The sequence below is a fragment of the Pristiophorus japonicus genome, chromosome 13 (assembly GCF_044704955.1).
Source record: "Pristiophorus japonicus isolate sPriJap1 chromosome 13, sPriJap1.hap1, whole genome shotgun sequence".
Classification (NCBI taxonomy): Eukaryota; Metazoa; Chordata; class Chondrichthyes; family Pristiophoridae; genus Pristiophorus; species Pristiophorus japonicus.
The window spans coordinates 14,684,724-14,709,037 of NC_091989.1; the positions used below are offsets into that span (position 1 = coordinate 14,684,724).

At 46.9% G+C, this 24,314-nt stretch overlaps 1 protein-coding gene across 1 annotated transcript in view; it reads right to left on the reverse strand.

Moving 5' to 3' along the window:
* Positions 1-13,606: 13,606 nt before the first annotated feature.
* LOC139278419 (ankyrin repeat and SOCS box protein 13-like) overlaps positions 13,607-24,314 on the reverse strand; it is a 41,186-nt gene continuing 30,478 nt past the window's right edge. Inside the window, exons 4-6 of the mRNA XM_070897174.1 lie at positions 23,466-23,600; positions 21,935-22,126; positions 13,607-14,562 (exon numbers count right to left, since the gene is read on the reverse strand). Of these exons, the coding sequence (XP_070753275.1) occupies positions 14,435-14,562; positions 21,935-22,126; positions 23,466-23,600 (455 nt within the window). The 3' untranslated portion in view covers positions 13,607-14,434. The remainder of the gene's footprint in view (positions 14,563-21,934; positions 22,127-23,465; positions 23,601-24,314) is intronic.

The window sequence follows — 24,314 nt, forward strand, 5'->3', positions numbered from 1 at the left end:
GAATCTATTTTCCTTGGTCTTGTTTTTCCTCTCATTCTCTATTCTATTCAGCTTATTTGGGAGGCCTTATATTTTTTTTCCTACATTTATTTGGTGGGCCGATGTTCTTTGGTGGGGTTGGGGCCCATGCTTAATCCGTCCCTGGTTGGGACGAAACAAGAAGAGAGGGATCCAACCCGCTGATTGTCCTTATTAGGCCTCACAGCATTGAGATTGCAGATGCATGGGACAGGATGAGGATGCTTTTACTTTGATGTTTGTTAAAATCAGATTTGTGAGCTGGCTCATGGCATTTGTGCTAAATCCAGTTCCCTTAACCCGATAGATTCCACCAAAACCTGCGTCTAGGAAGAATACCCGCTCTATTAATGGAAATTTAAAGAGATAGTCTCCCGCATTCTAAATAAAACCGTGCCAATATAAAGGTAGTTTAAGTTACACACAATAGTGCTTCTGTTGGAGATTTGTGGAAAAAAGCTTCAGAACACACTCAATCTGTTTTGAAAACAAACAATGGATATTTCCAGACTATTCCAACCTGTCTGTACAGGTTTTATGCCCTGCATCAAAGTCATTCTGAAGTACATTGTCCTGTTAATGGTACATTGCTCTATACTGGCTACGGTGGCCATTGTAGGCAATGGGTTTATCTCAGAAAATAATTATAACGTGTAGAGCATAAGGAATGCTATGTGCACCCATTAGTAGTGGCGATAACCTGCACTTACACAGGTTCAGTACCGTAGCGAAATGTCCCAAAGTGTTTCACGGAAAAAGGGCAGGGAAAGCTGCCAGTGAGCAGCAGTAGGAGAGGTGATTAGAAGGTGCACTGGAAAAGCTAGGGTGTGAGGGGCTTTTACAGGCAGGGCAGAGGTGTGGTTTAGAAAGAGTTCCAGAAAGCAAGCCAGGGATGGTTGAATGCTCCCTCTCTACCCTGATGGTGGAAGATAGGGACAGAGGCATTTACTGCAGGCCAGTCAGAAGGGTAGAGGGAGGGCGCTCTTCAGCGCTGAGCTTGCGGCCAAGATCTCGCCGTAGGCAACTAGGCCCATACAGTAGTGCCTGGTATCCAGTCGTCTTGGACCCCCTTGCCACTGGACTAAGACCTTGCTCAGCTCAGCCCGTGTGGTAGCCGGTGTTCAACGGCCACCCCACGTTAAAAGAACTCACGCACAGGCATCTTCCACTCTGTTACCCTCAATGACTATCTGTCCCACTTGTGACAGGGACTGTGGTTCTTGTATTGGACTGTTCAGCCACCTAAGGACTCATTTTAAGAGTGGAAGCAAGTCTTCCTCGATTCCGAGGGACTGCCTATGATGATGTCATTCAGTGATTCTCAATAGACTAATTGATTGCAGAGAGCATCAGATCTCAACCCAATGCTTGTTTTCTGTGGCCATCTCTGCACACACTTTCCAGCAGGGGTCAGTAGGTAGTAAGGGATGGGAACCCTGGTTGATTATATATTTTATAAGTTATCTTCCTCGCATCCACCCCACCCCACCCCACCCCACCCCACCCCACCTCCACTTTGTTGGGACTAAGATTATCTAATTTAGCAATCCTTTATTGTTTCTTAAACTTTGACATTTAATCCCCATGCGACCTGGAAGAGTACAATTGCTTTGCTAATCCTGCATTTCATTAAAAAAGTAAAAACAAAAAAAACCGAATCCAAACGTTGTGCTTTGTCCGTTTGAATCAGATTGGGTTACAGCTTTGTACAGCACGCAATCAGAATGCTGAATGTCCTTTTCAAAGAAAAGAAAGACTTGCATTTCTATAGCGCCGTTCATGACCTCAGGACGTCCCAAAACACTTTACAGCCAATGAAGTACTTTTTGAAGTGTAGTCACTGTTGTAATGTAGAAAATGCGGCAGCCAATTTGCACACAGCAAGCAGCAATGTGATAATGACCAGATAATCTGTTTTTTAGTGATGTTGATTGAGGGATAAACATTAGCCAGTATACAAGGGATAATCCCTTGCTCCTCTTCAAAATAGTGCCATGGGGTATTTTATGTCCATCTGAGGGAGCAAGCAGGACCTTGGTTCAACATCTCATCTGAAACACAGTACCTCTGACAGTGAGGATTGAACTCATAACCTTCTGACTCAGAGTGCTACTGATTGAGCCACAGTTAACACTCACACACTAAGCCCATTGAAGCCCTTTTGCATCAGCATAGATTGATGGCAATAATATAGCTGGCCCAGAGTGTTTGTAGATGGGGTGGGGGTCCAATGGACTTGAGTCCCTTCAGACTAATCTTGCTACAACCAAAATTCCCCAACCGTGCGCCGGGTTTCTCGGTGATATTTCGCTGTTTTTGGCGGTAAACAGTGCAGCGGGAAATTCCCCGAAATCTTGCGCCGGAAGTTTTGAAATACCGCTGGGGAGCAGACCGCCAGCGTGCAAGTCTGAAAAAAGCGCTTTCGCCCGATATTTGGCTCAGCGGTGACCCGTAGATAGGACCAAAAAAAACGCTGGGAAAAAAACCTGTGTTGCAGCCCCAAAAAACAGCAGTAAGTATGACGGCCTGCAAAAAAGACAAGTTAAAGTTTTTATTTTTTAATTCTTTTGCAGCGATTCGCTAGAACAGGGTCTTGGGAATGTTTTGTGATTTTTTACTTTTTGTTATGGAAACAAAATTGATGATTTCCCCCTTCCCGGGACCCAACTCGCAGTGGTATCGGTCTCGGAGAAAAGTTGCAGAAAATTCACGGTTTCTGCTGCAAATCTTCGTGCAACGCTGATTTTTACCGCTGGGCGCATTTTTTCCTGAATGTTCGGCCTTTTAAAAATGCCGGTGTGATTAACGGAAAAATACCGGAAAAAAATCACGATGACCAAAAAACAAACTTCTAGCCCTAGATAGGGTCATGAATCTTTGGAATTCTTTACCGCAGAGAGCTGTGGAAGCTGAGTCATTGAATATATTCAAGGCGGAGGTAGACAGATTCTTGAACTACAGGGGAGTCGAGGGTTATGGGGAACAGGCAGGAAAATGGAGTTGAGGCCAACATCAGATCAGCCATGATCTTATTGAATGGCGGAGCAGGCTCGAGGGGCCGTATGGCCTACTCCTGCTCCTATTTCTTATGTTTAGCATTGTATATATGCATCAAGAAAGTTGCTCGTGATTGACCTTTCCCTCTCCTCTCTACCACTTCAATATAGCAGTGCCTACATATTCCCCACTTGTGGAAACAAGATGTTTCATCACTTCTATACACCACAAGTACATAAGTTAAGTTCCGACAGTTGGCTTGTGGAAATAGTCAATCTGTTCAACTGCATCGTGTGGTGAATTTATTTTCTTTAATTTGTTTTCTCTCAATCCTCTCCTCTTTTGCCCCTACCTCCCTTGAATTTTCCAAACTTTTGCTGGAGTACAGCACCAGTTGCCTTCTGGTATCTTCCCCAATGAAGCAGACTACATGCGTGAGCCTCGACGGCGAGTGCCATCAGGAATTCGACTGTAAGAGACTTCACAGCTGCGTTAAATCTTGTCTTCACCCCAGGTCCAGGCATGCGCACTTTCAATCAGGAGCACGAACCCCGGCTACTAATTTTTCTCTTTCCTCCCCTCCTTATTGCAGAAGTACTGATGCCAATTTAGACCTGCTGCCACTGACCTGAAATCAGGTAACTCAGCAGAGGCTGGGGATCAGAGCTGGGACCTTCCCGAACTTTATTGTATTTATTCGTTCATGGGATGTGGGCGTTGCTGGCAAGGCCAGCATTTATTGCCCATTCCTAATTGCCCTCGAGAAGGTGGCGGTAAGCCACCATTTCGGAGGCGAGTTAAGAGTCAATCACATTGCTGTGGGTCTGTTGTCATGTATGGGCCAGACCGGGTAAGGATGGAAAATTTCCTTCCCTAAAAGAACATTAAAGATCATGATGGCTGAATGCTCTCTCTCTCTACACTGATGGTGGAAGATCAGGACAGAGGTATATACTGCAAGCCAGTCAGAAGGGTGGAGGGTGAGGGCTGGATTATTGGAATGGGGAAGGTTGCAAAGATGGGATGGGGTAGGTGATTATCTGTATGTGTGCCCTTCTGTACTTTCCAATTCTTCCAATATTTTTCCTCCTCCTACATTACACCAATGACTACACTTCAAAAGTCATCACCTTAGGCAGTCCCTTGAAATCGAGGAACACTTGCTTCCACTCTAAAAGTGAGTTCTCAGGTGACTGTGCAGTCCAATATGGGAATTACAGTCTCTGTCACAGGTGGGACAGACAGTGGTTGGAGGAAAGGGTGGGTGGGGAGTCTGGTTTGCCACACGCTCCTTCCGCTCCCTGCACTTGTTTCCTGCATGCTCTTGGTGACGAGACTCAAGGTGTTCAGCGCCCTCCCAGATGCTCTTCCTCCACTTAGGGCGGTCTTTGGCCAGGGATTCCCAGGTGTCAGTGGGGATGTTGCATTTTATCAAGGAGGTTTTGAGGTTGTCCTTCATTACTGATACTAGCTTTTTATTCCAGATTTATTTAAGTAACTGAATTTAAATTCCTCAACTGCCATGGTGGGATTTGAACTGATGTCATGAGATCAGTGGATTACTAGTACCAGTAACATAACCACTACACTACAAGACCCCCAAGCTACACAGCTCACACAACACACTGCCTTCAGTAAATGAACCATCGCGGGCGTGCATTTGGTATTTACATCTCCTCGTTAAATCTCTCTTCTCTTCAATTGGGGTTCTCCGTCTCATGCTTCACAGCACGGCAGTTGGGGGGATTTAAATTTGGTTAATTAAATAAATCTGGAATGAATAAAAAGGCTAGTATCAGTAATGGTGACCATGAAACTACCGGATTGTCATAAGAACCCATCTGGTTCACTAATGTCCTTTTAGGGAAGGAAATCTGCCACCCTTACCCGGTCTGGCCTATATATGACTCCAGACCCACAGCAATGTGGTTGACTCTTAACTGCCCCTCTGAAATGGCCCAGCGACCCGCTAAGTTGTACCAAACCGGTGCGACAAAGTCAGCACTGTGGGAGTACCTTCATCACACGGGCTGCAGTGGTTCAAGAAGGCGGCTCACCACCACCACAAGGGAAACTAGGGATGAGCAATAAATGCTGGCCTTGCCAGCGATGCCCACATCCCAGGAACGAATAAATTAAAAAAGTAACAGGAACATAGGTGTGTAACCTGGCCCCCATCTTCCCCAGCCCTATAGTTTTAAACATAGGACTTTCACTAGCCCTATGGATTATAGGAAAGCTTCTCCTCCATAGCGTTTTCTTGTACTCATTTTCCCCCCATCCAGGTAAAGCAATGAGATTTATCAGTGCAATACTCGCAGGCAGGGGGACTTGGTTCGACAAGGTGTGAGTGATACAAGATCCAGTCAGGCCAATCTGTTTATTAGATTTTAATGATAGTCAATTATTAGATCAGTGACACAATCAGCAAGGGATCCTTCAGCCTCATTAAAATATTTAAATGAGGGACCTCCCCTCCTGCGAGTGGGTTGGTTGACCACACCCCGTTCCGCCTCCGTTAGAACTGGAAGCAGGCGGATTTGAGACGGGTTCGGTGCGGGTTTGAGACTTTGCATAATTTTACTTTCACCCCACCCAAATCCACCCGATTTTGGGGGTTAAGATTTCCCCCGATGAGATTGTGATTGTATATGTCCCATAGGCTTAGTGCCAAGTATGGCTCTCGAGATCAGAAAGATCCCAGCTATAATTCCTGATCTGTAGGGAGTTAGATGATCTCAGTTCGTGCAGCAGCACCCTTGGGTTACAGAGGGGGGAAATAGTCAAGTCAGGTTTCCAGCTCTTGGTTGCCATCCAGTGACTGCTACTGGAAGATGCATGTGTGTAGACTGGGTCAGGATCAGATCAGGCTGGTTGGGATTTCCCTCACCCCCATTGTCAGACAGCCTCTCTCCACTCACACAGGAAGAATGCTGGCTTAGCAGAAATACTGAAGGGAAGGTGGCAGCTGTTGGAATTGGATTGCAAGAGTCAGCACTTTTAGGAGAAGAGGATTGAAAAGTAGACAAGAATGAAACAGAACTGCAATTTGTAGTCAGTCTTCAGCTATACTCGTTGGTGGTGTGTCTATCCAACTCGCTTAAAGAGAACTTCAACCCCTACCCACCTATGCTTGATCTCACATGCCGTGTCTCCGGGGGGGGGGGTCCACTGTAAAAGGTTAATTCCTAGAATTCGAAGGATATTACGAAATTCCCGATCACCTGGAGCATTTACAATCTGAAAATCGTGGCCCTGGATCATTAGTCCAGGCTTTTGGATTACTAGTCCAGTAACATACAACCATACAAGTCTTTTTCAAAAGGAAAAAAAAAATTGTGTAATTAAGGATGAAAATTTTGAAATCGAGGCGTTGCTAAACTGGAAGCCAATGTAGATCAGCGAGCACAGAGGTGATGGGTGAATGGGACTTGTCAATATGTTTATAAAATATATAGTTTATAAATAGGCTGTGGAAAACACTCCTTTCTTGTGTCAATGGCGTTCTCTCAAGAACTGACGGGTTGGACTTAAGTCCACCATTGAGTAGACAGTACATGGAGTGGCCTTTCCTCATACCATAGTTCATGTTAACACCAAAAATAAGATCCCATACTGTTAGAGACTACTTTTAAAACAACCCGCTCATCACCCCTTTGTGTGATATAACCCCAAGTGCCCACGCAATCACTCCTCACATATTCACCTTCATCGGCAGTATGTATTTAAATCTGTGCCTAACCATTTCAAAACCATTCACCAGGCTAGTAATCCAGTGGGAAGATAATGCACTCTGGTGATTGTGTGTTATTTGTATTTCACCTGGCCACTCCACTGCTGTCTCCAACACGCTTTGTATCCTCCGTTAATAAACTACTTACATAGGGGAAGGTATACGAGGAAATATTATCACTGTGCATTGCGGGTGTTCGCAGACCGGGGAGCAGAAGGAGCAGCGTGGCGGCCTAGCCCGGCAGTCTGAGCGGCCCCCGGCCTGCGAGTACCATCGGAGCAGGCCAGGAAGCGGAAGGAGCAGTGTAGCAGCATACTACTCACGGGAGCAGCACGTGCTGGAGCAGGAGATCAACGGCAGTGAAAAGGGACGTCACCAAGATCCAGGTCGCTGATTGGAGCATGGGCAGGTACTGCAGGAGCGGCGAGGTCAGGGCGAAGGAGCGGCGAGAGACTGTAGAGCGATGTGATCAGGGCCCAGGAGATGCGTGAGTTCGGGGCCCAGAAGAGGCGAGGGCCCAGGGGCAGCACGGGCCCAGCCCACACTGCGATATGTATGCGCACTAGGTCCGTGCACAGAGCTGGTCTCCAGTCGTCTTGGTCAATCCTCGCCACTGGACCAAGACCTAGCTCTGTCAAGCCCGTGTGGTGGCTGGTGTGCAACGGTCATCACACGTTAAAACAATCCACGCACAGGCATCTTCCACCCTTCAAGATTTCGTTCGGACCTGGAATTTTAGGTCCATCATTGAAACACCTGTGAACTTTTTGACATGGAAGCAAGTCATCCTCGATTCGAGGGACTGCCTATAATGATGATGATGATGATGATGATCAAATTTGCAGATTACTCTTGGATCTCAGGATCAAATGAAGCCCAACCTGAAATGCTGGGTTTACTCGCTCTCTGCTGGCTGTGAAAGCGAATGAATTAAACAGTAGCCCATGAATGAATGACAGTAGCCCTGTTCCTCGTGGGTGTACCTTGAGTACAAAAGTGTTCATGGCGAAGCATTAATTGGTAACTTCACAGAGACATGGCTAAAATGATGCCTTGTGCAGGAAATGGAGAGGTCGTATACTGTTGTAGCAGAGGTAAATGTTGTAGGTTGGAGGTACATCATGAGGACAGGGTGGCAGAATTTCAGTGTCAGCTGTGGCTCAGTGAGTAGCACTCTTGCCTCAAAGTCAGAAGGTTGTGGGATCAAGTCCTACTCCAGCGACTTGAGCTCAAAAATATTTAGACTGACACTCCAGTGCAGTGCTGAGGGAGCACTGCACTGTTGAAGGTACCATATTTTGGATGAGACGTTAAACTGAGGCTCCATCTGCTCTCTCACGTGGACGTAAAAGATCCCATGGCACTGTTTTGAAGAGCAGGGGAGTTATCCCCGGTATCCTGGTAAATATTTATCCCTCAATCAACATAACAAAATCACATTGCTGTTTGTGGGAGCTTGCTGTGCGCAAATTGGCTGCCGCATTTCCCACATCACAACCGTGACTACACTCCAAAAGTATTCCATTGACTGTAAAGTACTTTGAGATGTCCGGTGGTTGTGAAAGGCACTATATAAATGCAAGTCTTTAACTGTCCACCTAGCTGTGCTTATACTGGTGAATGCTCAGCCTGCCACTTGGTTATCTACAAACGTTCTCATTATAAGTGATTACAAAGGACTATGGCCATTTAGAAGGTGGTTTTAGTCAAAAGTTGATCACTGGGACATTATCCCTCAGAATTATTCACCTATTAACAGAAAACTATCACACAGCACTTTCCATTGTGTTAAGGTCCACTTAAGACATGAGAACAACATAATGGAAAGATTGAATAGACCGTTCATTCAATCTAGCCCAGCCCGACCAGCAGCCCACGAGTGGTCAAACCTTCAAGAAAATTTAAATTTGTGAATCCAGGGGTTAGCTAACAATTTGAAATTTGGATACACAACAACAGCTTGTATTTATATAGCGCCTTTAACATAGTGAAATGTCCCAAGGCGCTTCACAGGAGTATTATGAGATTTTTTAAAATACACACACCATTCGATGTCACGATTGAGAAAGCCCGAGGCTGCAAGCCTTCCTGAATTCCCTGTCGATGCAAAGCTGAATTAAATTTGTATGGAATCTCTCTGCCTTCCTGAGCGCCCTCTGTAGGCAGGGAATTCCAGAGCTTGGGGCCTAGGCAACAGAAGGTGCAGCCACCAATGGTTGAGTGATTATAATCAGGGATGCTCAAGGGGGCAGAGTTAGAGGAACGCAGATATCTCGGGGGGTTGTGAGGCTGAAGGAGATTACAGAGATAGGGAGGGGCAAGGCCATGGAGGGATTTGTAGACAAGGATGAAAATTGTGAAATCGAGGTGTTGCTTAACCGGGAGCCAATGTAGGTCAGCGAGCACAGGGATGATGGATGAACGGGACTTGGTGCGAGTTAGGACACAGGCAGCCAAGTTTTGGATGACCTCAAGTTTACGTAGGGTAGAATGTGGGAGGTCAGCCAGGAGTACATTGGAATAGTCAAATCTAGAGGTAACAAAAGCATGGATGAGGGTTTCAGCAATGGATGAGCTGAGGCAAGGGTGGAGACGAGCGATGTTATGGAGGTCTTAGTTATACCACGAATATGTGGTCGGAAGCTAATTTCAGGCACAGGCGTGATGGGCTGAATGGCTTCCTTCTGTGCTGCAAGATTCTATGATTAAATCCTACACTGTTAACTGGCTGCATTCCACTTACAAGCAGCTTCCAGTAAATGTAGGCTGCTAAACAGGCAAGCCAAGGAAACATCACACTTACTCACTCCACTGCAGACAAGCATTTTAATGGTGATGTCATAGCAGTTCCCAAACATCTCCAAGAATTACATATTTACATATTTCACAGAGGAAAAAACATTCTACACAGAATGAATGTAATAATTAAAAAACATTATTCCCATGCTTAAAATTTATATTAACAATTCTACTTTGTTTTTTTACACAGGTAATTTTTTTCCTTTTGAAAAAGACTTGTATGGTAGTGTAATGGTTATGTTACTGGACTAGTAATCCAGAAGCCTGGACTAATGATCCACGACCATAAGTTCCAATCCCACCATGGCAGCTGGGGAATTTAAATTCAGTTAATAAATAAATATAGAATTAAAAAGCAAGGTGACCATGAAACTACTGGATTGTCATAAAAACCAACCTGGTTCACTAATCCCCTTCAGGGAAGGAAATTTGCTGTCCTTACCCAGTCTGACCTATCTGTGACTCCAGCCCCACAGCAATGTGGTTGACTCTTAACTGCCCTCTATGGTTCAAGAAGGCGGCTCACACCCCCTTCTGATGGGCAATAAATGCTGGCCTTGAAATAGGTGTGTGGGGGGCCTGACCCATCCACCTCCATGGCACGAACCTGGTATTGCAGTACTTCCAGGAACGGTGCAGTGGCTCTAGGCCTTTTGGCTAAGAGCATTGGCGCAGAGTATCCTTGATGTGTGCAAGGTGACCTCTGGCGTTTGTGATTTGACAAAGAATTGGAAAGATTGGCTACGAATTTTAAAAAAAAATAAATAAATGCTGGCCTTGCCAATGATGCCCACATCCCATAAAAATAAACTTGTACATAACATCTACCCAGTTCCCATTGTAACCCCAGCATATTCAGTAACATTTCCTTCAGAGAACAGTTTTCGTTTGTTGCTCTTCAAGACTCCCGTAAAATAAGAGACGAGAGGGAGATTTTACTCTTAATGGCACCAGTTCCCAGGTGAAGCGAACAGGCAAAAAGGGTAGAGACCCAATATAAAGGTTTAGGGTGTTCCTGGTCTATGGGAAGTTCCTGCAGAGGGGCACCTAAAAAACTAATGTTTGTGCTCGAGCCAGGACCCCTGATGGCCCGCATTTATATAGCACCTTTCACGACTGCCAGGCATCTCAATGCACTTTACAGCCAATGAAGTACTTTTGGAGTGTAGTCACTTCTGTAAAGTGGGAAACACGACAGCCAATTTGCACACAGCAAGCTCCCACGAACAGCAATGTGATAATGACCAGATAATCTCTTTTTTTTTGTTAGGTTGATTGAGGGATAAAAATTGGCCAGGACACTGAGGATAACTTCCCTGCTTTTCTTCTAAATAGTGCCATGGGATCTTCTACGTCCACGTGAGAGAACAGACGGGGCCTCGGTTTAATGTCTCAGCCGAAAGACGGCACCTCCGACAGTGCAGCACTCCCTCAGCACTGCACTGGAGTGTCAGTCGAGATTCTTTTGTGCTCCAGTTCCTGGAGTGGGATTTGAACCCACGCCCTTCCGACTCAGAGGTCCTGGGGTCAGCCTGAAGATTGAGGGAAAGTTTTTTTGAACCAATTTCTCTCAGGGCACTCTTTTTGTCTTCTTGCCCCAGAAGTGAGCAGAAGGCAGCGAAGAGGGCAGCCAGGAGCAGAGGTAATTGCACTCGTTTCTGCCCCGCCTCAGCCCCTCATGGATCTCTGGGGGGATGGGGGAAGAGAGGGGTTAAAAGAGGAGTTCTTTCAGATTCCGACATTTATGAACCGCGATTTCTTCAGAAGATTTCCATCCTCTTTTGATCTTAGATTGCCATCTTTGCCAGAACGGGGAACAGGGCCTGGGGCAGGTCAGGAATAACTGAATACCAAAGACTGACAATTGGAGTTATACTGTGGCACTGGTCAGTGAGCGATTGGCACCTTGCTGCACCTAATTATAGCTCAGACTACAAATTTGCAATTCCGCCATCACAAAAGAGCTCTCCATGGGCACAGAGCTCCACCCGGGGGTTTCAACGCAGGCGCAAATGCTTTCTTAAAGGTTTTTGTTTCAGTTTGTGAAGTGAGCAGCAGGTGCAATGGAAGTGCAAGTATTCTTGAAACTTGGCTTGACACTGCCTGGGAATGGGGGTTCCAGTGACTGATGTTCTATAGTGACTTTGAAGCAACACAAAGTATAACTGCATTCAGCGAGCATTGAAATAGGTGAGTCCTCCATTTTCACAGTATTAATCACAGGCCATCCACTGGCAGCTGAACAGATTAAAAAAGGTTGCTCTACTTAATATTCTGCATTTGGCTGCCGCGTTTCCCACATTACAACAGTGACTACACTCCAAAAGTACTCCATTGGCTGTAAAGCGCTTTGAGACTTCCGGTGGTCATGAAAGGCGCTATATAAATCCAAGTCTTTCTTTATACAAAACCCCCGACTCTGACCAGATAAACAGACTCACTGTATCACTCTTCTGTCGCACTATTGGTAATTAACTGACAGGGAAACACTGCAATTATTGTGCATCGACAGACATCGGAATGGCTTAAAGCGTCAGGAAAACACCGAGGTCAGTGGGCGGCGATTAAGACTAGGAGTAGAACATTCATGGCTAGGTTACCGCTTATTGATAAAAACAAAGGAGGTGGGCAACAGATGAATCCATAAGCCTGGGCATATAGGCTTCACTCAGCTGAGGTATTAATCCTCACGGTATTAATCTGTCACGGTGAGAAGGTGCTGAGAGGGGGGGAAGTAGTGAAGCAGAGGGAATAATATCACTGGGCTGATCTTGTATGTCCCCGAACAGCCACATCAAGAGTGACATAGGTGGAACTCTGGTTGCATTTGTCTCCTCAAGCTTCTGGAACACCGTGGCCAGAACAACAACAACTTGTATTTATATAGCGCCTTTAACGTAACAAAACGTCCCAAGGTGCTTTACAGGAGTGTTATAAGACAAAATCAAAATTTTGACGCCAAGCCACATAAGAAATTACGGCAGATGGCCAAAAGCTTGGTCAAAGAGGTGGGTTTTAAGGAGCGGCTTAAAGGAGGAAAGAGAGGTAGAGGGGGAGAGGTTTAGGGAGTTCCAGAGCTTAGGGTCCAGGTAGCTGAAGGCACGGTCTCTGGTGGTTGAGCGATTATCAGGAATGGTCAAAAGAGCAGAATTAGAGGAGCGCAGATCTCTCAGGGGGGTTGTGAGACTGAAGGAGATTACAGAGATAGGGAGGGGCGAGACCATGGAGGGATTTATAAAGAAGGATGAGAATTTAAAGTAGGGCAAGAATTACAAATGCATCACAAACTCCTCCCAAAACAAGTTTAAAACTCAAATCCATCAAAAGAAAGTGAAGGAACAGAAAAGGCCTCGCGTTATGGAAGCTCATCTCTCTAGTGCTCTACATCACCACCCCAGCACTCAACTGAATGAATGCCCCTTATGTCCTGGACTCCGATACTTTACCAAACAGATGATTCCAAGTTAAAGGCTGGCGCATAATTCCAGCCTCAAATATTAACTCGGTATAGCGGCTTGAGCCATTCTCTCATGGTCCTCGATGTCACCAGTTAACTCGGTAACCTAACTGCCTTGTAACACTGTTTCATTATCATACGGTACATCGATAGTCAAGCAGGGAAAGTGATGCAGAAAAAAATGTAATATTGCCTAATCTGTTCGTATCATATTTCTCAGTCTACCATTTTAACAGAGGTGTTAACACCTCAACCTCCAGCATCCTAGAATGACAAGGGCAGCAAGCGCATGGGAACATTGTCACCTCCAAGTTGTACATCATCCGTACTTGGTCATATAATCGCCGTTCCTTCATTGTCACTGGGTCAAAATCCTGGAACTCCCTGCTAACAGCACTGTGGGAGATCATTCACACCGACTGCAGCAGTTCAAGGCAGTGGCTCACCACCACCTTCACACGGGCAACTTGGGATGGGCAATAAATGCCAGCCTTGCCAGCAACACCCACATCCCAGAAATGAATTTGTTTAACAAAATACCTCGATTAAAATAGCAAAGGAGTGAATTAAACTGTAGTGAAGAGTAAGTGGACACAAAGGTGTAAAAAAACATGCTAAATATTTATACAACATCATACAATGAAATTTCCAGGTTCTGAACTCTCACAGTCATTGAAGTAATGGCTGCCAATAGTGACACCCAATTCCCGGGCACAATGGAGGTGATTGAGGAATCCCCCCCATTAATCACTCCTGGAGACCACACGGTTGCAGGTGACTGGAATTGATTTTACACATATAATTTGTATTATGTAACGATCCATTCACTGCATTTTGCTGGAAACCCCCCCCCCCCCACTGCTTTTATCAGGAGAAGTTGCCGTAGTTTCAGTCACAAGTTCCGTTTGCCGCAGGCTCTTTTTAAATAGACTCCGTAAATAGACGGTGTTTGCTCTGCTGTGTGTTGAGTAAAGAGACTTTGCCACAAAATACATTGCCTCAAGTCCCGCCCCGTCTCCAACTCAATGACTGACACAGTGGTGTGAATGGACACTCCGTAAAGTAACACAGACTTCCATGGTGCCAAGTTTAAAAACTTCCTAATTGTACATGCAAAATTTCAATTTAGCAATTGGAGCAGAGGTTTAAAAGTGCTTTCTACTGCCATCAAGAAAAACATCAGGAACGCAAAGTGAAATTGACCTTAATGGTTGAGAGGCAACGTTTTCACGTAGAGGTCATTTCAAGCTGCAGTTGCGGAGGGAGAAGTGAGGAGTTTCAGCGCGGTTCAATTTCATCTCTATCCTTCTGTTGGCAGCAAGTGCATTAAGCGCGTCCACAAAAAAATCACTGAGATGGCATTTACTCCTCAATACTGTTTAGCAAATCTTTGAAGTACCCATTCATATTTTGGGAGTTATAAAACAGGTTCAATCATAGCAGAGATAGCTGATGAGTCTTGGGGGAATGTTTAACTGGTGGATAGCATGCAATCTCCCAGGGCCAAGGGCTTTTCTTAGGGTCACTCTGCAGTGGTGTGACAAACTGTGTGGCGTCCCTAAAATATAAACAAACACATTGGTTAAGAGCAATAATTGAGAGAGACACACACACACTCCTCCTATATAAAATCCACTATATTTTTAAATTATGATAGCGTGCACTTCCTGTTGGTCAGGTCACACTCTTGTGTCACACTCTTCGATTCACTCACAGTTTTTCACTCCCACTTCAGCATATTCACTCAAATTTCACTTTCAACAAATCATAAAATGCAACCAAAATCTATAAATATCTATTGAACCAAATTACACTAAACACTCAGAATTTTCTTTTGATTGTCATATCACCCCACCCGCCAACCTTTATCTCGTGAACTACCAACAGGTTAAAATGCAACTTAACACACAAATTCATCAACAAAAATATTGTTAAAATATTTTAATTTGTACATAACACTGACATTAATGGCCTGGAGCTTCTCCGGGTCTTTACAAAATTTCGAGGGACCCGGGAAGACATCAGAAAAGACGGTTTTCAGCACACAATGCGCATGCGCTGAAAACTGGCTTTTCCGATCTGTCAAGTTGGAGCTGGGCAGATGATCCGCATCTCGGGAGCGAGGATATTTGCCCGGGCAAGATTGCGGGATTTACCCATATCTTGCCCGGCAAATGTCCTCAAAATTCTTGCGCCTCAAAAAGCAGGCGCATAGCCGACTTTTACAGGCGCAAGTGTTTAAAATATAATTAAATTAAATTTAAAAAACACATTGTTATAAAAAAAAACCCTGCGCACTGTTACATTTATTTTTAACCATAATTAAAAAAACTTTAAAAACTCAAAAAATTTTTTCTATAAGATATTTATTAACTTTAATTTTAATTGTGAGGTCTGTTTTTTACTTTTTATTATGTGTGTTTAGTGTAAATGTTTTTTTCCCCCATTAATATCAATGAGAACTTGTAGATACGGAGTTCTCATTGCTACTAATGGGAAAGCTATGGAATACTGTACCTGATTGGTTGAGCAGTCACATGTGACTGCACCTTCTGCGTTGGAACCTGGAGGACGGGAGCGCGCTTCACAGCGCAACAAGAGAAGGCCTTCCCACCGGAATCCCACGCTCCTCCCGGACCACCAGGTAAATTCGTAGAAATGTTTCAGGTCGGAGGCAATTGCCCGCGGGAAGCCTCCGACCACAATTTCAGCCCCAGCCCCATGAATCAGCTGAGCAGAGTGGCGTGGTGGAAGCGTGCTGGGCCCATAACCCAGAGGTCATTGGATCAAAACCATTCTCTGCTAGCAGCGAGATCAACTTTACCGGCACAGACACAATGGGCCAAATGGCCTCCTTCCGTGTCGTGATTTTCTATGATTTTCTGTGATTATGTTTTCCCCTTTGAAACGGGGTGCCTGGGGCTTGGGTTTGCGTGACACTCAGAGCTACGGGGAACCATTCTCGGCTCACATTTACCTGCCACACCTCGACACTGTTTCTACCCAATGGTCGATCTGCCCCCACCCCATTCCTGGGAGTCAGACCAACTCCCCTGCACCCACGGCCTCCCCCCGCAGTGTTCCTGGGCTCACCAGCCCAGACCCCGACCCATGGCCAGTTTTTAAGCATCATCTGTGCTTTAATACTGTATTTTCTAACTGTACACGTGACACAGGAACAGGAGTAGTCCATTCAATTAGGGAGGGATAAGCGAGGAGTTTCAGCTCTGTTCAGTCTTGTCTATCCTTCTGTTGGCAGCAAGTGCATTAAACACATCCACATAAAAATCACTACGGTGGCATTTACTCCTCAACACCGTTCAGCAAGTACCCATTCATATTTTGGGAGTTATAAAACAGGTTCAATCATAGCAGAGATAGCTAATGAGCCTTGGGGAAATGTTTAACTGGTGGATTTACCCATTTACCCACCTTTTCTACATATTGCTTGATACCCTTACCACAAAAATCTGAAGTGCATTGTGTGTTATAAACATTCAGGACCCACGGTTGACAGTGATGGCGTCAGCTGAGAGATAGTAACAGGTCAGGGAAAGTCAGGTCATATTTGTTTGAGCAAGAGGCTGCAGGGTGACTTGGACAGATTAGGTGAGTGGGCAAATGTATGGCAGGTGCAGTATAATGTAGATAAATGTGAGGTTATCCACTTTAATGGCAAAAACAGGAAGGCAGAATATTATCTGAATGGTGACAGATTAGGAAAAGGGGAGGTGCAATGAGACCTGGGTGTCATGGTACATCAGTCATTGAAAGTTGGCATGCAGGTACAGCAGGTGGTGAAGGCGGCAAATGGCATGTTGGCATTCATAGTGAGAGGATTTGAGTATAGGAGCAGGGAGGTCTTACTGCAGTTGTACAGGACCTTGGTGAGGCCACACCTTGAATAGTGTGTACAGTTTTGGTCTTCTAATCTGAGGAAGGACATTCTTGCTATTGAGGGAGTGCAGCGAAGGTTCACCAGACTGATTCCCAGGATGGCAGGACTGAAATATGAAGAAAGAATGGATCGACTAGGCTTATATTCACTGGAATTTAGAAGAATGAGAGGGGATCTCATAGAAACATATAAAATTCTGATGGGATTGGACAGGTTAGATGCAGGAAGAATATTCCCGATGTTGGGGAAGTCCAGAACCAGGGGTCACAGTCTAAGGATAAGGGTAAGCCATTTAGGATCGAGATGAGGAGAAACTTCTTCACTCAGAGAATTGTGAACCTGTGGAATTCTCTACCGCAGAGTGTTGTTGAGGTCAGTTTGTTAGATATATTCAAAAGGGAGTTAGATGTGGCCCCTATGGCTAAAGGGATCAAGGGGTATGGAGACAAAGCAGGAATGGGGTATTGAAGTTGCATGATCAGCCATGGTCATATTGAATGGTGGTGGAGCCTCGAAGGGCTGAATGGCCCACTCCGGCACCTATTCTATGTTTCTATGTTTGGGACCGCTCTCAGATTCCACACCCCATCTCCCCTGACTACTGCTCCCAGACCCTGAATTAAAAAAGGTGCTTAGAGGTAAAATCTGAAACAGAACTAAAAAGTCGATCGTTAACTTCCCCCCCCCCCACCCAAAACGGTATCCTGCTGGTTTGTTGTGTGAAGTGCAGAGCACAAGAGAAAGAGAGATAGCTGCTGCCTGTTCCTTCAAACTACCACACAGTGGCAGTATATTCACATGTTACAACAACTACTGGCACTTGTATAGCACTGAGTTACTCAGTCAGAATGTCTCAAACTATTTCACACAATGAGTTTACAGTGGCTTACATAAGCAAATAAAAGACCAAAGTAAATTGTTTGAGGAATTTGGTATGAAGAAACACTAACGGCCAACTTTTCCTGCAGTTAGTTGCTGGTGAATAGGAGCTCTATATTTTTTTTTTAAAAACACTAACTAGAATCAGGAAAAAGCACAGCCAGGTCTGGGATAGCTTATAGCATCTTGAATAACAGGCTAATTAGTGGGGTGTCCTCAGGTTTACAATTTTGGTAAATTATGACAGGGGCGGCAGTAACAATCGACTCAGTTACATCAGCTGACAGAAGGGATTTCAGTAAGGATGATCAGGCTGTGGAAACATAGGCCCCGGAAATTCCGGGCCACACAGCGTATGCGGCCGCTAGTGCCACGCAAGTTCCAGGTTTCTGCATGCAATGTACATACACGAAAACATTTCAGCTGGACAGATCCACCACATCCCCGGGAAATGGACATTCGCTGGCACAGAGTTGGGCTATTTGCCCAGCCGAAGCCCACAAAACCTTACGCCTGGTAGAAGCAGGTGTAGGGCCTTCTTTTACCAGCGGAAGGATTTAAATATTAAAATAATTTAAAAAATCATTTAAACATTCTAAAATCTTTAAAATTAGGTTTTCAAAAAATGAATTTTTTGTTTTAAATGTTTAATTAAATTGTATTTTAATTAATTTTATTTAGGTTGTGTGAAAGTGTTTTTTTTAAATGTCATTCCTATTATGCTTATAGGGATTCCATGTGATTGGTTGGACCGGCTCACGTGATCCCAGGGACGCTTGTGAATCCCGTGTGACCCTGGGATGCGTGAGCTTTTACACAGGCCTACGCGTGCAGGTTCAGGACCGCAAGAGTCCAAAAATCTGGTGGTCCCAGATAGGTGCGTACGTTTCCTGTCGATCGGAGGCATTCGCTCGCGGGAAGCTTCCAACTGCAATTTCAGGGCCATAAGGAGTAGAGCTGAGGAACAGTAAAGGATGCAAGTCTCTGGTAGGAGTTATCTGTTGACTTCCTGATAGTAGTCATGCAGTGGGGGTAATATATAAATACAGAGATCAGGGAAGCATGTAGCAAATACAAAGTGGTTATTAAGGGCCCAAGTTTCCACATGATTCGCGCCTGATTTTTTTTTTAGGAGCAACTGGTGGAGAACGGACTATTTTAGAAATCGCAATTCTCCACATTTTTTTTTCTGCAGTTCTAGTCAGGTAGAACAGTTCTAGTTTAGAACAGAATTTTTTCTTCAAAAGGGGGCGTGTCTGGCCACTGACACCTGATTTGAAAGTTTCCACAGTGAAAATGTACTCCAAACTAAAGTAGAATGGAGCCAGTGAAGATTTTTGTAGAACTGAAAAAACCTGTTCTACACATTAAAAAATCAGGCGCAGGTTACAAATTAGGCGTCCAGAACGAGGTAGGGGGGGGAAGGGGGGGAATTTGACAATAAATCCTTATTTATACTTCTACAAATATTATACAAATAAATCCAAACTGAATAAACATTTATAAGCCAACAAAAAGATTAAATAAACCATCTTCCTACCTGTGTGAAAGTGCTTCAGCCAGGGAGAATTCTGCAGCTGTTCGTGCCGCTGAGCGAGAGAGGGAGGGAGAGAGAGAGAGGGAGAGGAGAGAGAGGGAGGGAGAGGGAGGGAGAGAGGGGGGGGGAGAGAGAGAGAGGGAGGGGGGGGGAAAGAGAGGGAAAGAGAGGGGGGGGGGAAAAGAGAGGGAGGGGGGGAAAAGAGAGGGAGGGGGGGGAAAAGTGAGGGAGGGAGGGGGGGAGAGAGGGAGGGAGGGGGGGAGAGAGGGAGGGAGGGGGGGAGAGAGGGAGGGAGGGGGGAGAGAGGGAGGGAGGGGGGGAAGAGAGAGGGAGGGGGGGAGAGAGAGGGAGGGGGGGGAGAGAGAGGGAGGGGGGGAGAGAGAGGGAGGGGGGGAGAGAGAGGGAGGGGGGGAGAGGGAGGGAGGGGGGGAGAGGGAGGGAGGGGGGAGAGAGGGAGGGGGGGAGAGAGGGAGGGGGGGAGAGAGGGAGGGGGGGAGAGAGGGAGGGGGGGAGAGAGGGAGGGGGGGGAGAGAGGGAGGGGGGGGAGAGGGAGGGGGGGGGAGAGAGGGAGGGGGGGGGAGAGAGGGAGGGGGGGAGAGGGAGGGGGGGGGAGAGAGGGAGGGGGGGAGAGGGGGGGGGGAGAGAGGGGGGGGGAGAGAGGGAGGGGGGGAGAGAGGGAGGGGGGATCGGGGGAGCGGGTGTCGGGTCGGGGGGGGGGGGAGCGGGTGTCGGGTCGGGGGGGGGATGGGAGCGGGCCTCGGGTCGGGGAGCGGGACTCGGGTCGGGGCGGGGGGGAGAGCAGGTCTCGGGTCTCTGTCGGGGCGGGGGGGGACCGGGTGTCGGGTCGGGGCGGGGGGGGGGGGGGCGGAGAGAGCGGGTGTCGGGTCGGGTCGGGTCAGGGGGGGGGGGAACGGGTCTCGGGTGTCGGTCGGGGCGGGGGGGGGGGAGCGGGTGTCGGGTCGGGTCTGGTCAGGGGGGGGGGAGCGGGTGTCGGGTCGGGGCGGGGGGGGGGGCGGGGAGAGCGGGTGTCGGGGGGGCGGGGCGGGGGGGGGAGCGAGTGTCGGGTCTGGTCGGGGGGGAGCAGGAGCTGGCCGTGGGAGGAGCCCCAGTGAGGCCATTGGGCCAGGGCTAGGGGCTGCGTGCTTCGGGCCCCTCCCACACAGTTCGGCGCCTGGAGCTACTGCACTTGTGTGCCCACTGTAGCGCGCATGTGCAGAGGTCCCGGCACTGTTTTCAGCGCAGGGACCTGGCTCCGCCCCCCCCACAGCTCGTGCCGGCTGCGCCGAGTGCCACAGGACCTGCAAGTCGGTGGAGAATACCGAGGATTTTTTTAGGCGCCGTTTTAGACGCGAAAAACGGACGCCCAGCTCGGAGGGGCGCCAGTTTTTTTTCTTGTGGAAACTTGGGCCCAATAAGGGATTTAAAGTTTCACATAGACTGGGGGAAGGAGAATAGCTCAAGTAGTAAAGGCAATGTATTTCTAGACGAGGTACAGCGCAGATTCAGCAGAATGATACCAGGGCTTAAAGGGTTAAATTATGAGAAAGAAAAGAAAGACTTGCATTTATATAGCGCCTTTCACGACACCGGATGTCCCAAAGTGCTTTATAGACAATGAAGTTCTTTTTGAATTGTAGTCATTGTTGTAATGTGGGAAACGCGGCAGCCAAATTGTGCACAGCAAGCTCCCACAAACAGCAATGTGATAATGAGCAGATAATCTGCTTTTGTTATGTTAAATGAGGGATAAATATTGGCCAGGACACTGGGGACAACTCCCCTGCTCTTCTTCGAAATAATGCCATGTGATCTCTTTCGTCCACCTGAGGGGGCAGACAGGGCCTCCGTTTAATGTCTCACCCGAAAGACTCTGACAGTGCAGCGCTCCCTCAGCACTGCACTGGACTATCAGCCTAGATTTGTGTGCTCAAGTCTCTGAGTCAGAAGGTTGTGGATTCAAGTCCCACTCCACTGAGCCACGGATGACACACGAGGACAGGTTGCATAAACTTGGCTTCTATTCCCTTGAGCTTAGAAGGTTGAGGAGTGATCTAATCAAGGTGTTTAAAATAATAAAAGGAATGAAATTCAGGAAGCAAAGGCCAATGAAAAACAGGAACTCTCTCTCCCAAAAGTCCGTGGACATTGGATCAATTAAAATTTGCAAGACTGAGATCGATGGAGTTGAGGTACAGATCAGCCATAATCTCACTGAATGGCGGAGCAGGCTCAAAGGACCAAATGGCCAAGTCCAGTTCCTATGACGTTTCTCCTGGTTGCTCACAGCAGTATCCAGGAGATTAATCTCTAGTTCCTGCAGACTCCAGGATAATCCAGGAAGGTTGGCAAACCCAACAGCTACATTAACTTGCTTTCCAGCAGGGGTCAGTGGATAGTGGTCCCCCACCTCCCCTTCCTAACCTAGTGGCATGGAGGTGAACTGTAGCGTCTGTACTGCCATCCTCTGCAAGATCAGCTCACCCTACATATACCGGTGATCCAATTTGGGACTGTCCTGATCTGTATTCCTGGGTTCACACTGGGCGGTGGATTTAACCATACGCAATCACTTTTTAAACCCATGGTACACAATTGCTTCATGATCAACGCCCTTACTCTGGTAGTACTCCAAGCACTCCCAGGAAGGGGATCCGGAGTGCGTGTAGTCCAAAGGCATCCTCCCTCGATTGTCCTTTGCATAAACGTTGGCTCCGTAGTCGATTAGTATTTTGATCAAATCTGCATTCTTGGCCTTAGCTGCAAGATGAAGAGCAGTTTCGTGGACTTTAGCACCATTCACATTCGCACCTGGAACAGAATAATCACTTTCAAAAACAGAAGAGTAAACTTGCACTAGAGGGGCACAGGAGATTTACGAGAATTTTAGCTATGAAGAAAGATTGAGTAGGTTGGGTTTGTTTTCGTTGGAACAGAGGAGGCTGAGGGGAGACCTTATTGAGGTGTGTAAAATTATGAGGGGCCTGGATAGAGTGGATAGGACAGACCTATTTCCCTTGGCAGAGGGGTCAACAACCAGGGGGCATAGATTAAAGTAATTGGTAGGAGGTTTAGAGGAGATTTGAGGGGAAATGTCTTCATCCAGAGTGTGGAGGGGGTCTGAAACTCACTGCCTGAAAGGGTGGTAGAGGCAGAAACCCTTACCATATTTAAAAAGTACTTGGATGTGCATTTGAAATGCCGTAACCTATAGGGCTACGGACCAAGAGCTGGAAAGTGGGATTAGGCCGGATAGCTCTTTGACAGCCGGTGCGGACACAATGGGCCTGAATGGCCTCCTTCCTGCAAATTTCTATAATTCTATGATAAAGCACCTTTTACATCCTCGGGATGCCCCAAAGCATGTTACAGCCTCCCACACCAACAAAACTCAACACAAACTCAATCTCGAGCAGACTGGTCACGACGATCACCGGGTGTTGGGAATGGATGGATCCCCTCTGGTGCTTGGGGAGGGGGAGGGGGTGCTCTGGGAGTTTGTGGTTGAGGCAGATTGCCGCGACAAAATAGGGCGGGTTTGCCTTTTACACCCGACCTGCCCTACAACTGACCAGGAGCACCGTCAGCTATGGCTCAGTGGGGTCGCACTCTCGCCTCTGAAGGTCGTGGGTTCAAGTCCCACTCCAGAGACTGGAGCACAAAATCTAAGCTGACACCCCAGTGCAGTGCTGAGAGAGTGCTGCACTGTCAGAGGTGACGTCTTTTGGATGAGACGTTAAAACGCCCTCTCAGGTGGATGTAAAAGATCACATGGCACTATGCAGAGGAGTTATCCCCGGTGTTCTGGGGCCAATATTCATCCCTCAATCAACATCACTAAAACAGGTGATTTGGTCATTATCACATTGCTGTTTGTGGGAGCTTGCTGTGCGCAAATTGGCTGCCGCGTTTCCCACATTAAAACAGCGACTACACTCCAAAAGGACTTCATTGGCTGTAAAGCGCTTTGGGATGTCCTGAAAGGCACTATATAAATGCATTTTTTTTTCCCTTCAATACTGACAATGGGTGCAGAAATGAGAAGTGTTCCACTCGCTGGCACTTATGTCATCTTAAGCGCGGCAAAAATCCACAAAGGGAGGCTATAAATTTCAAGTAGGCCATTGCAGCTTTGAGAAAAAAGCATTACCCGCATTAAGCAACACCTTTGCGCAGTCGACATATGGCCTTGCACAAGCCACGTGCAATGGGGTTCCAAAGTGGCAATCGAAAGCCTCCAGGTTTGCGCCTACATCGATGACCAGTTTCATGCATTCCGAACTACCTGAAACACAAAAATCAGAGGAAATTAGAGATTGAAACAGAACAGTCTGTATCCTTTCGTGCTGCTCACCCCCCCACCCCTCTCCGGTTCACCCGCTCACCTGTTCCTTGGCTGACAGGACAGGCGGGTAGTTGGTTTCTGCTGGGTGCACCTGATCAGTTGGAGATGCACAGATCAGCTGAGTCTCCAAACTTTCCCCTCTCCGTGCAAGGATGTCTCCATCAATCGCTTCCCCCACTCCCACAATGGCCTGCCTTAGAGGTCAGGGGCCCCACTACATGGGGCATCACAGCGGAGAAGAACTTCACTATGACTTCCCGACAGTTGGGTACACAATACCTTTTACATTGATGGCTGGTGCCCTCACCAGTAAACAAAAAAGAGGCACAACCAATTAAACAGAATTTAAATAAGACCTTGTTTCCAGGGTGATGAAGCACTCCAGTTCCTCTGATGCCCACCGTTCTCAGAAGGCCTCAAGTGTACTGGCATGCTCCATTTCCAGGGACACCCGGGTGCGAACATAACCGCAGAAGAGAGGCAGTCGGGCCGAACGATCACCTGCTGTCCGGACCCATTAATGGCCAACACTGGCCCGACCCAGGAGCAGTCCGAAAAGGAGATCCTCCGATCTGCCCGCTCACCTTCGCTCGGGTACAGAACAAAATCAGCAGACCAGTCCATTTTGTTAGCCAGGGAAAAAAAAAAATCATC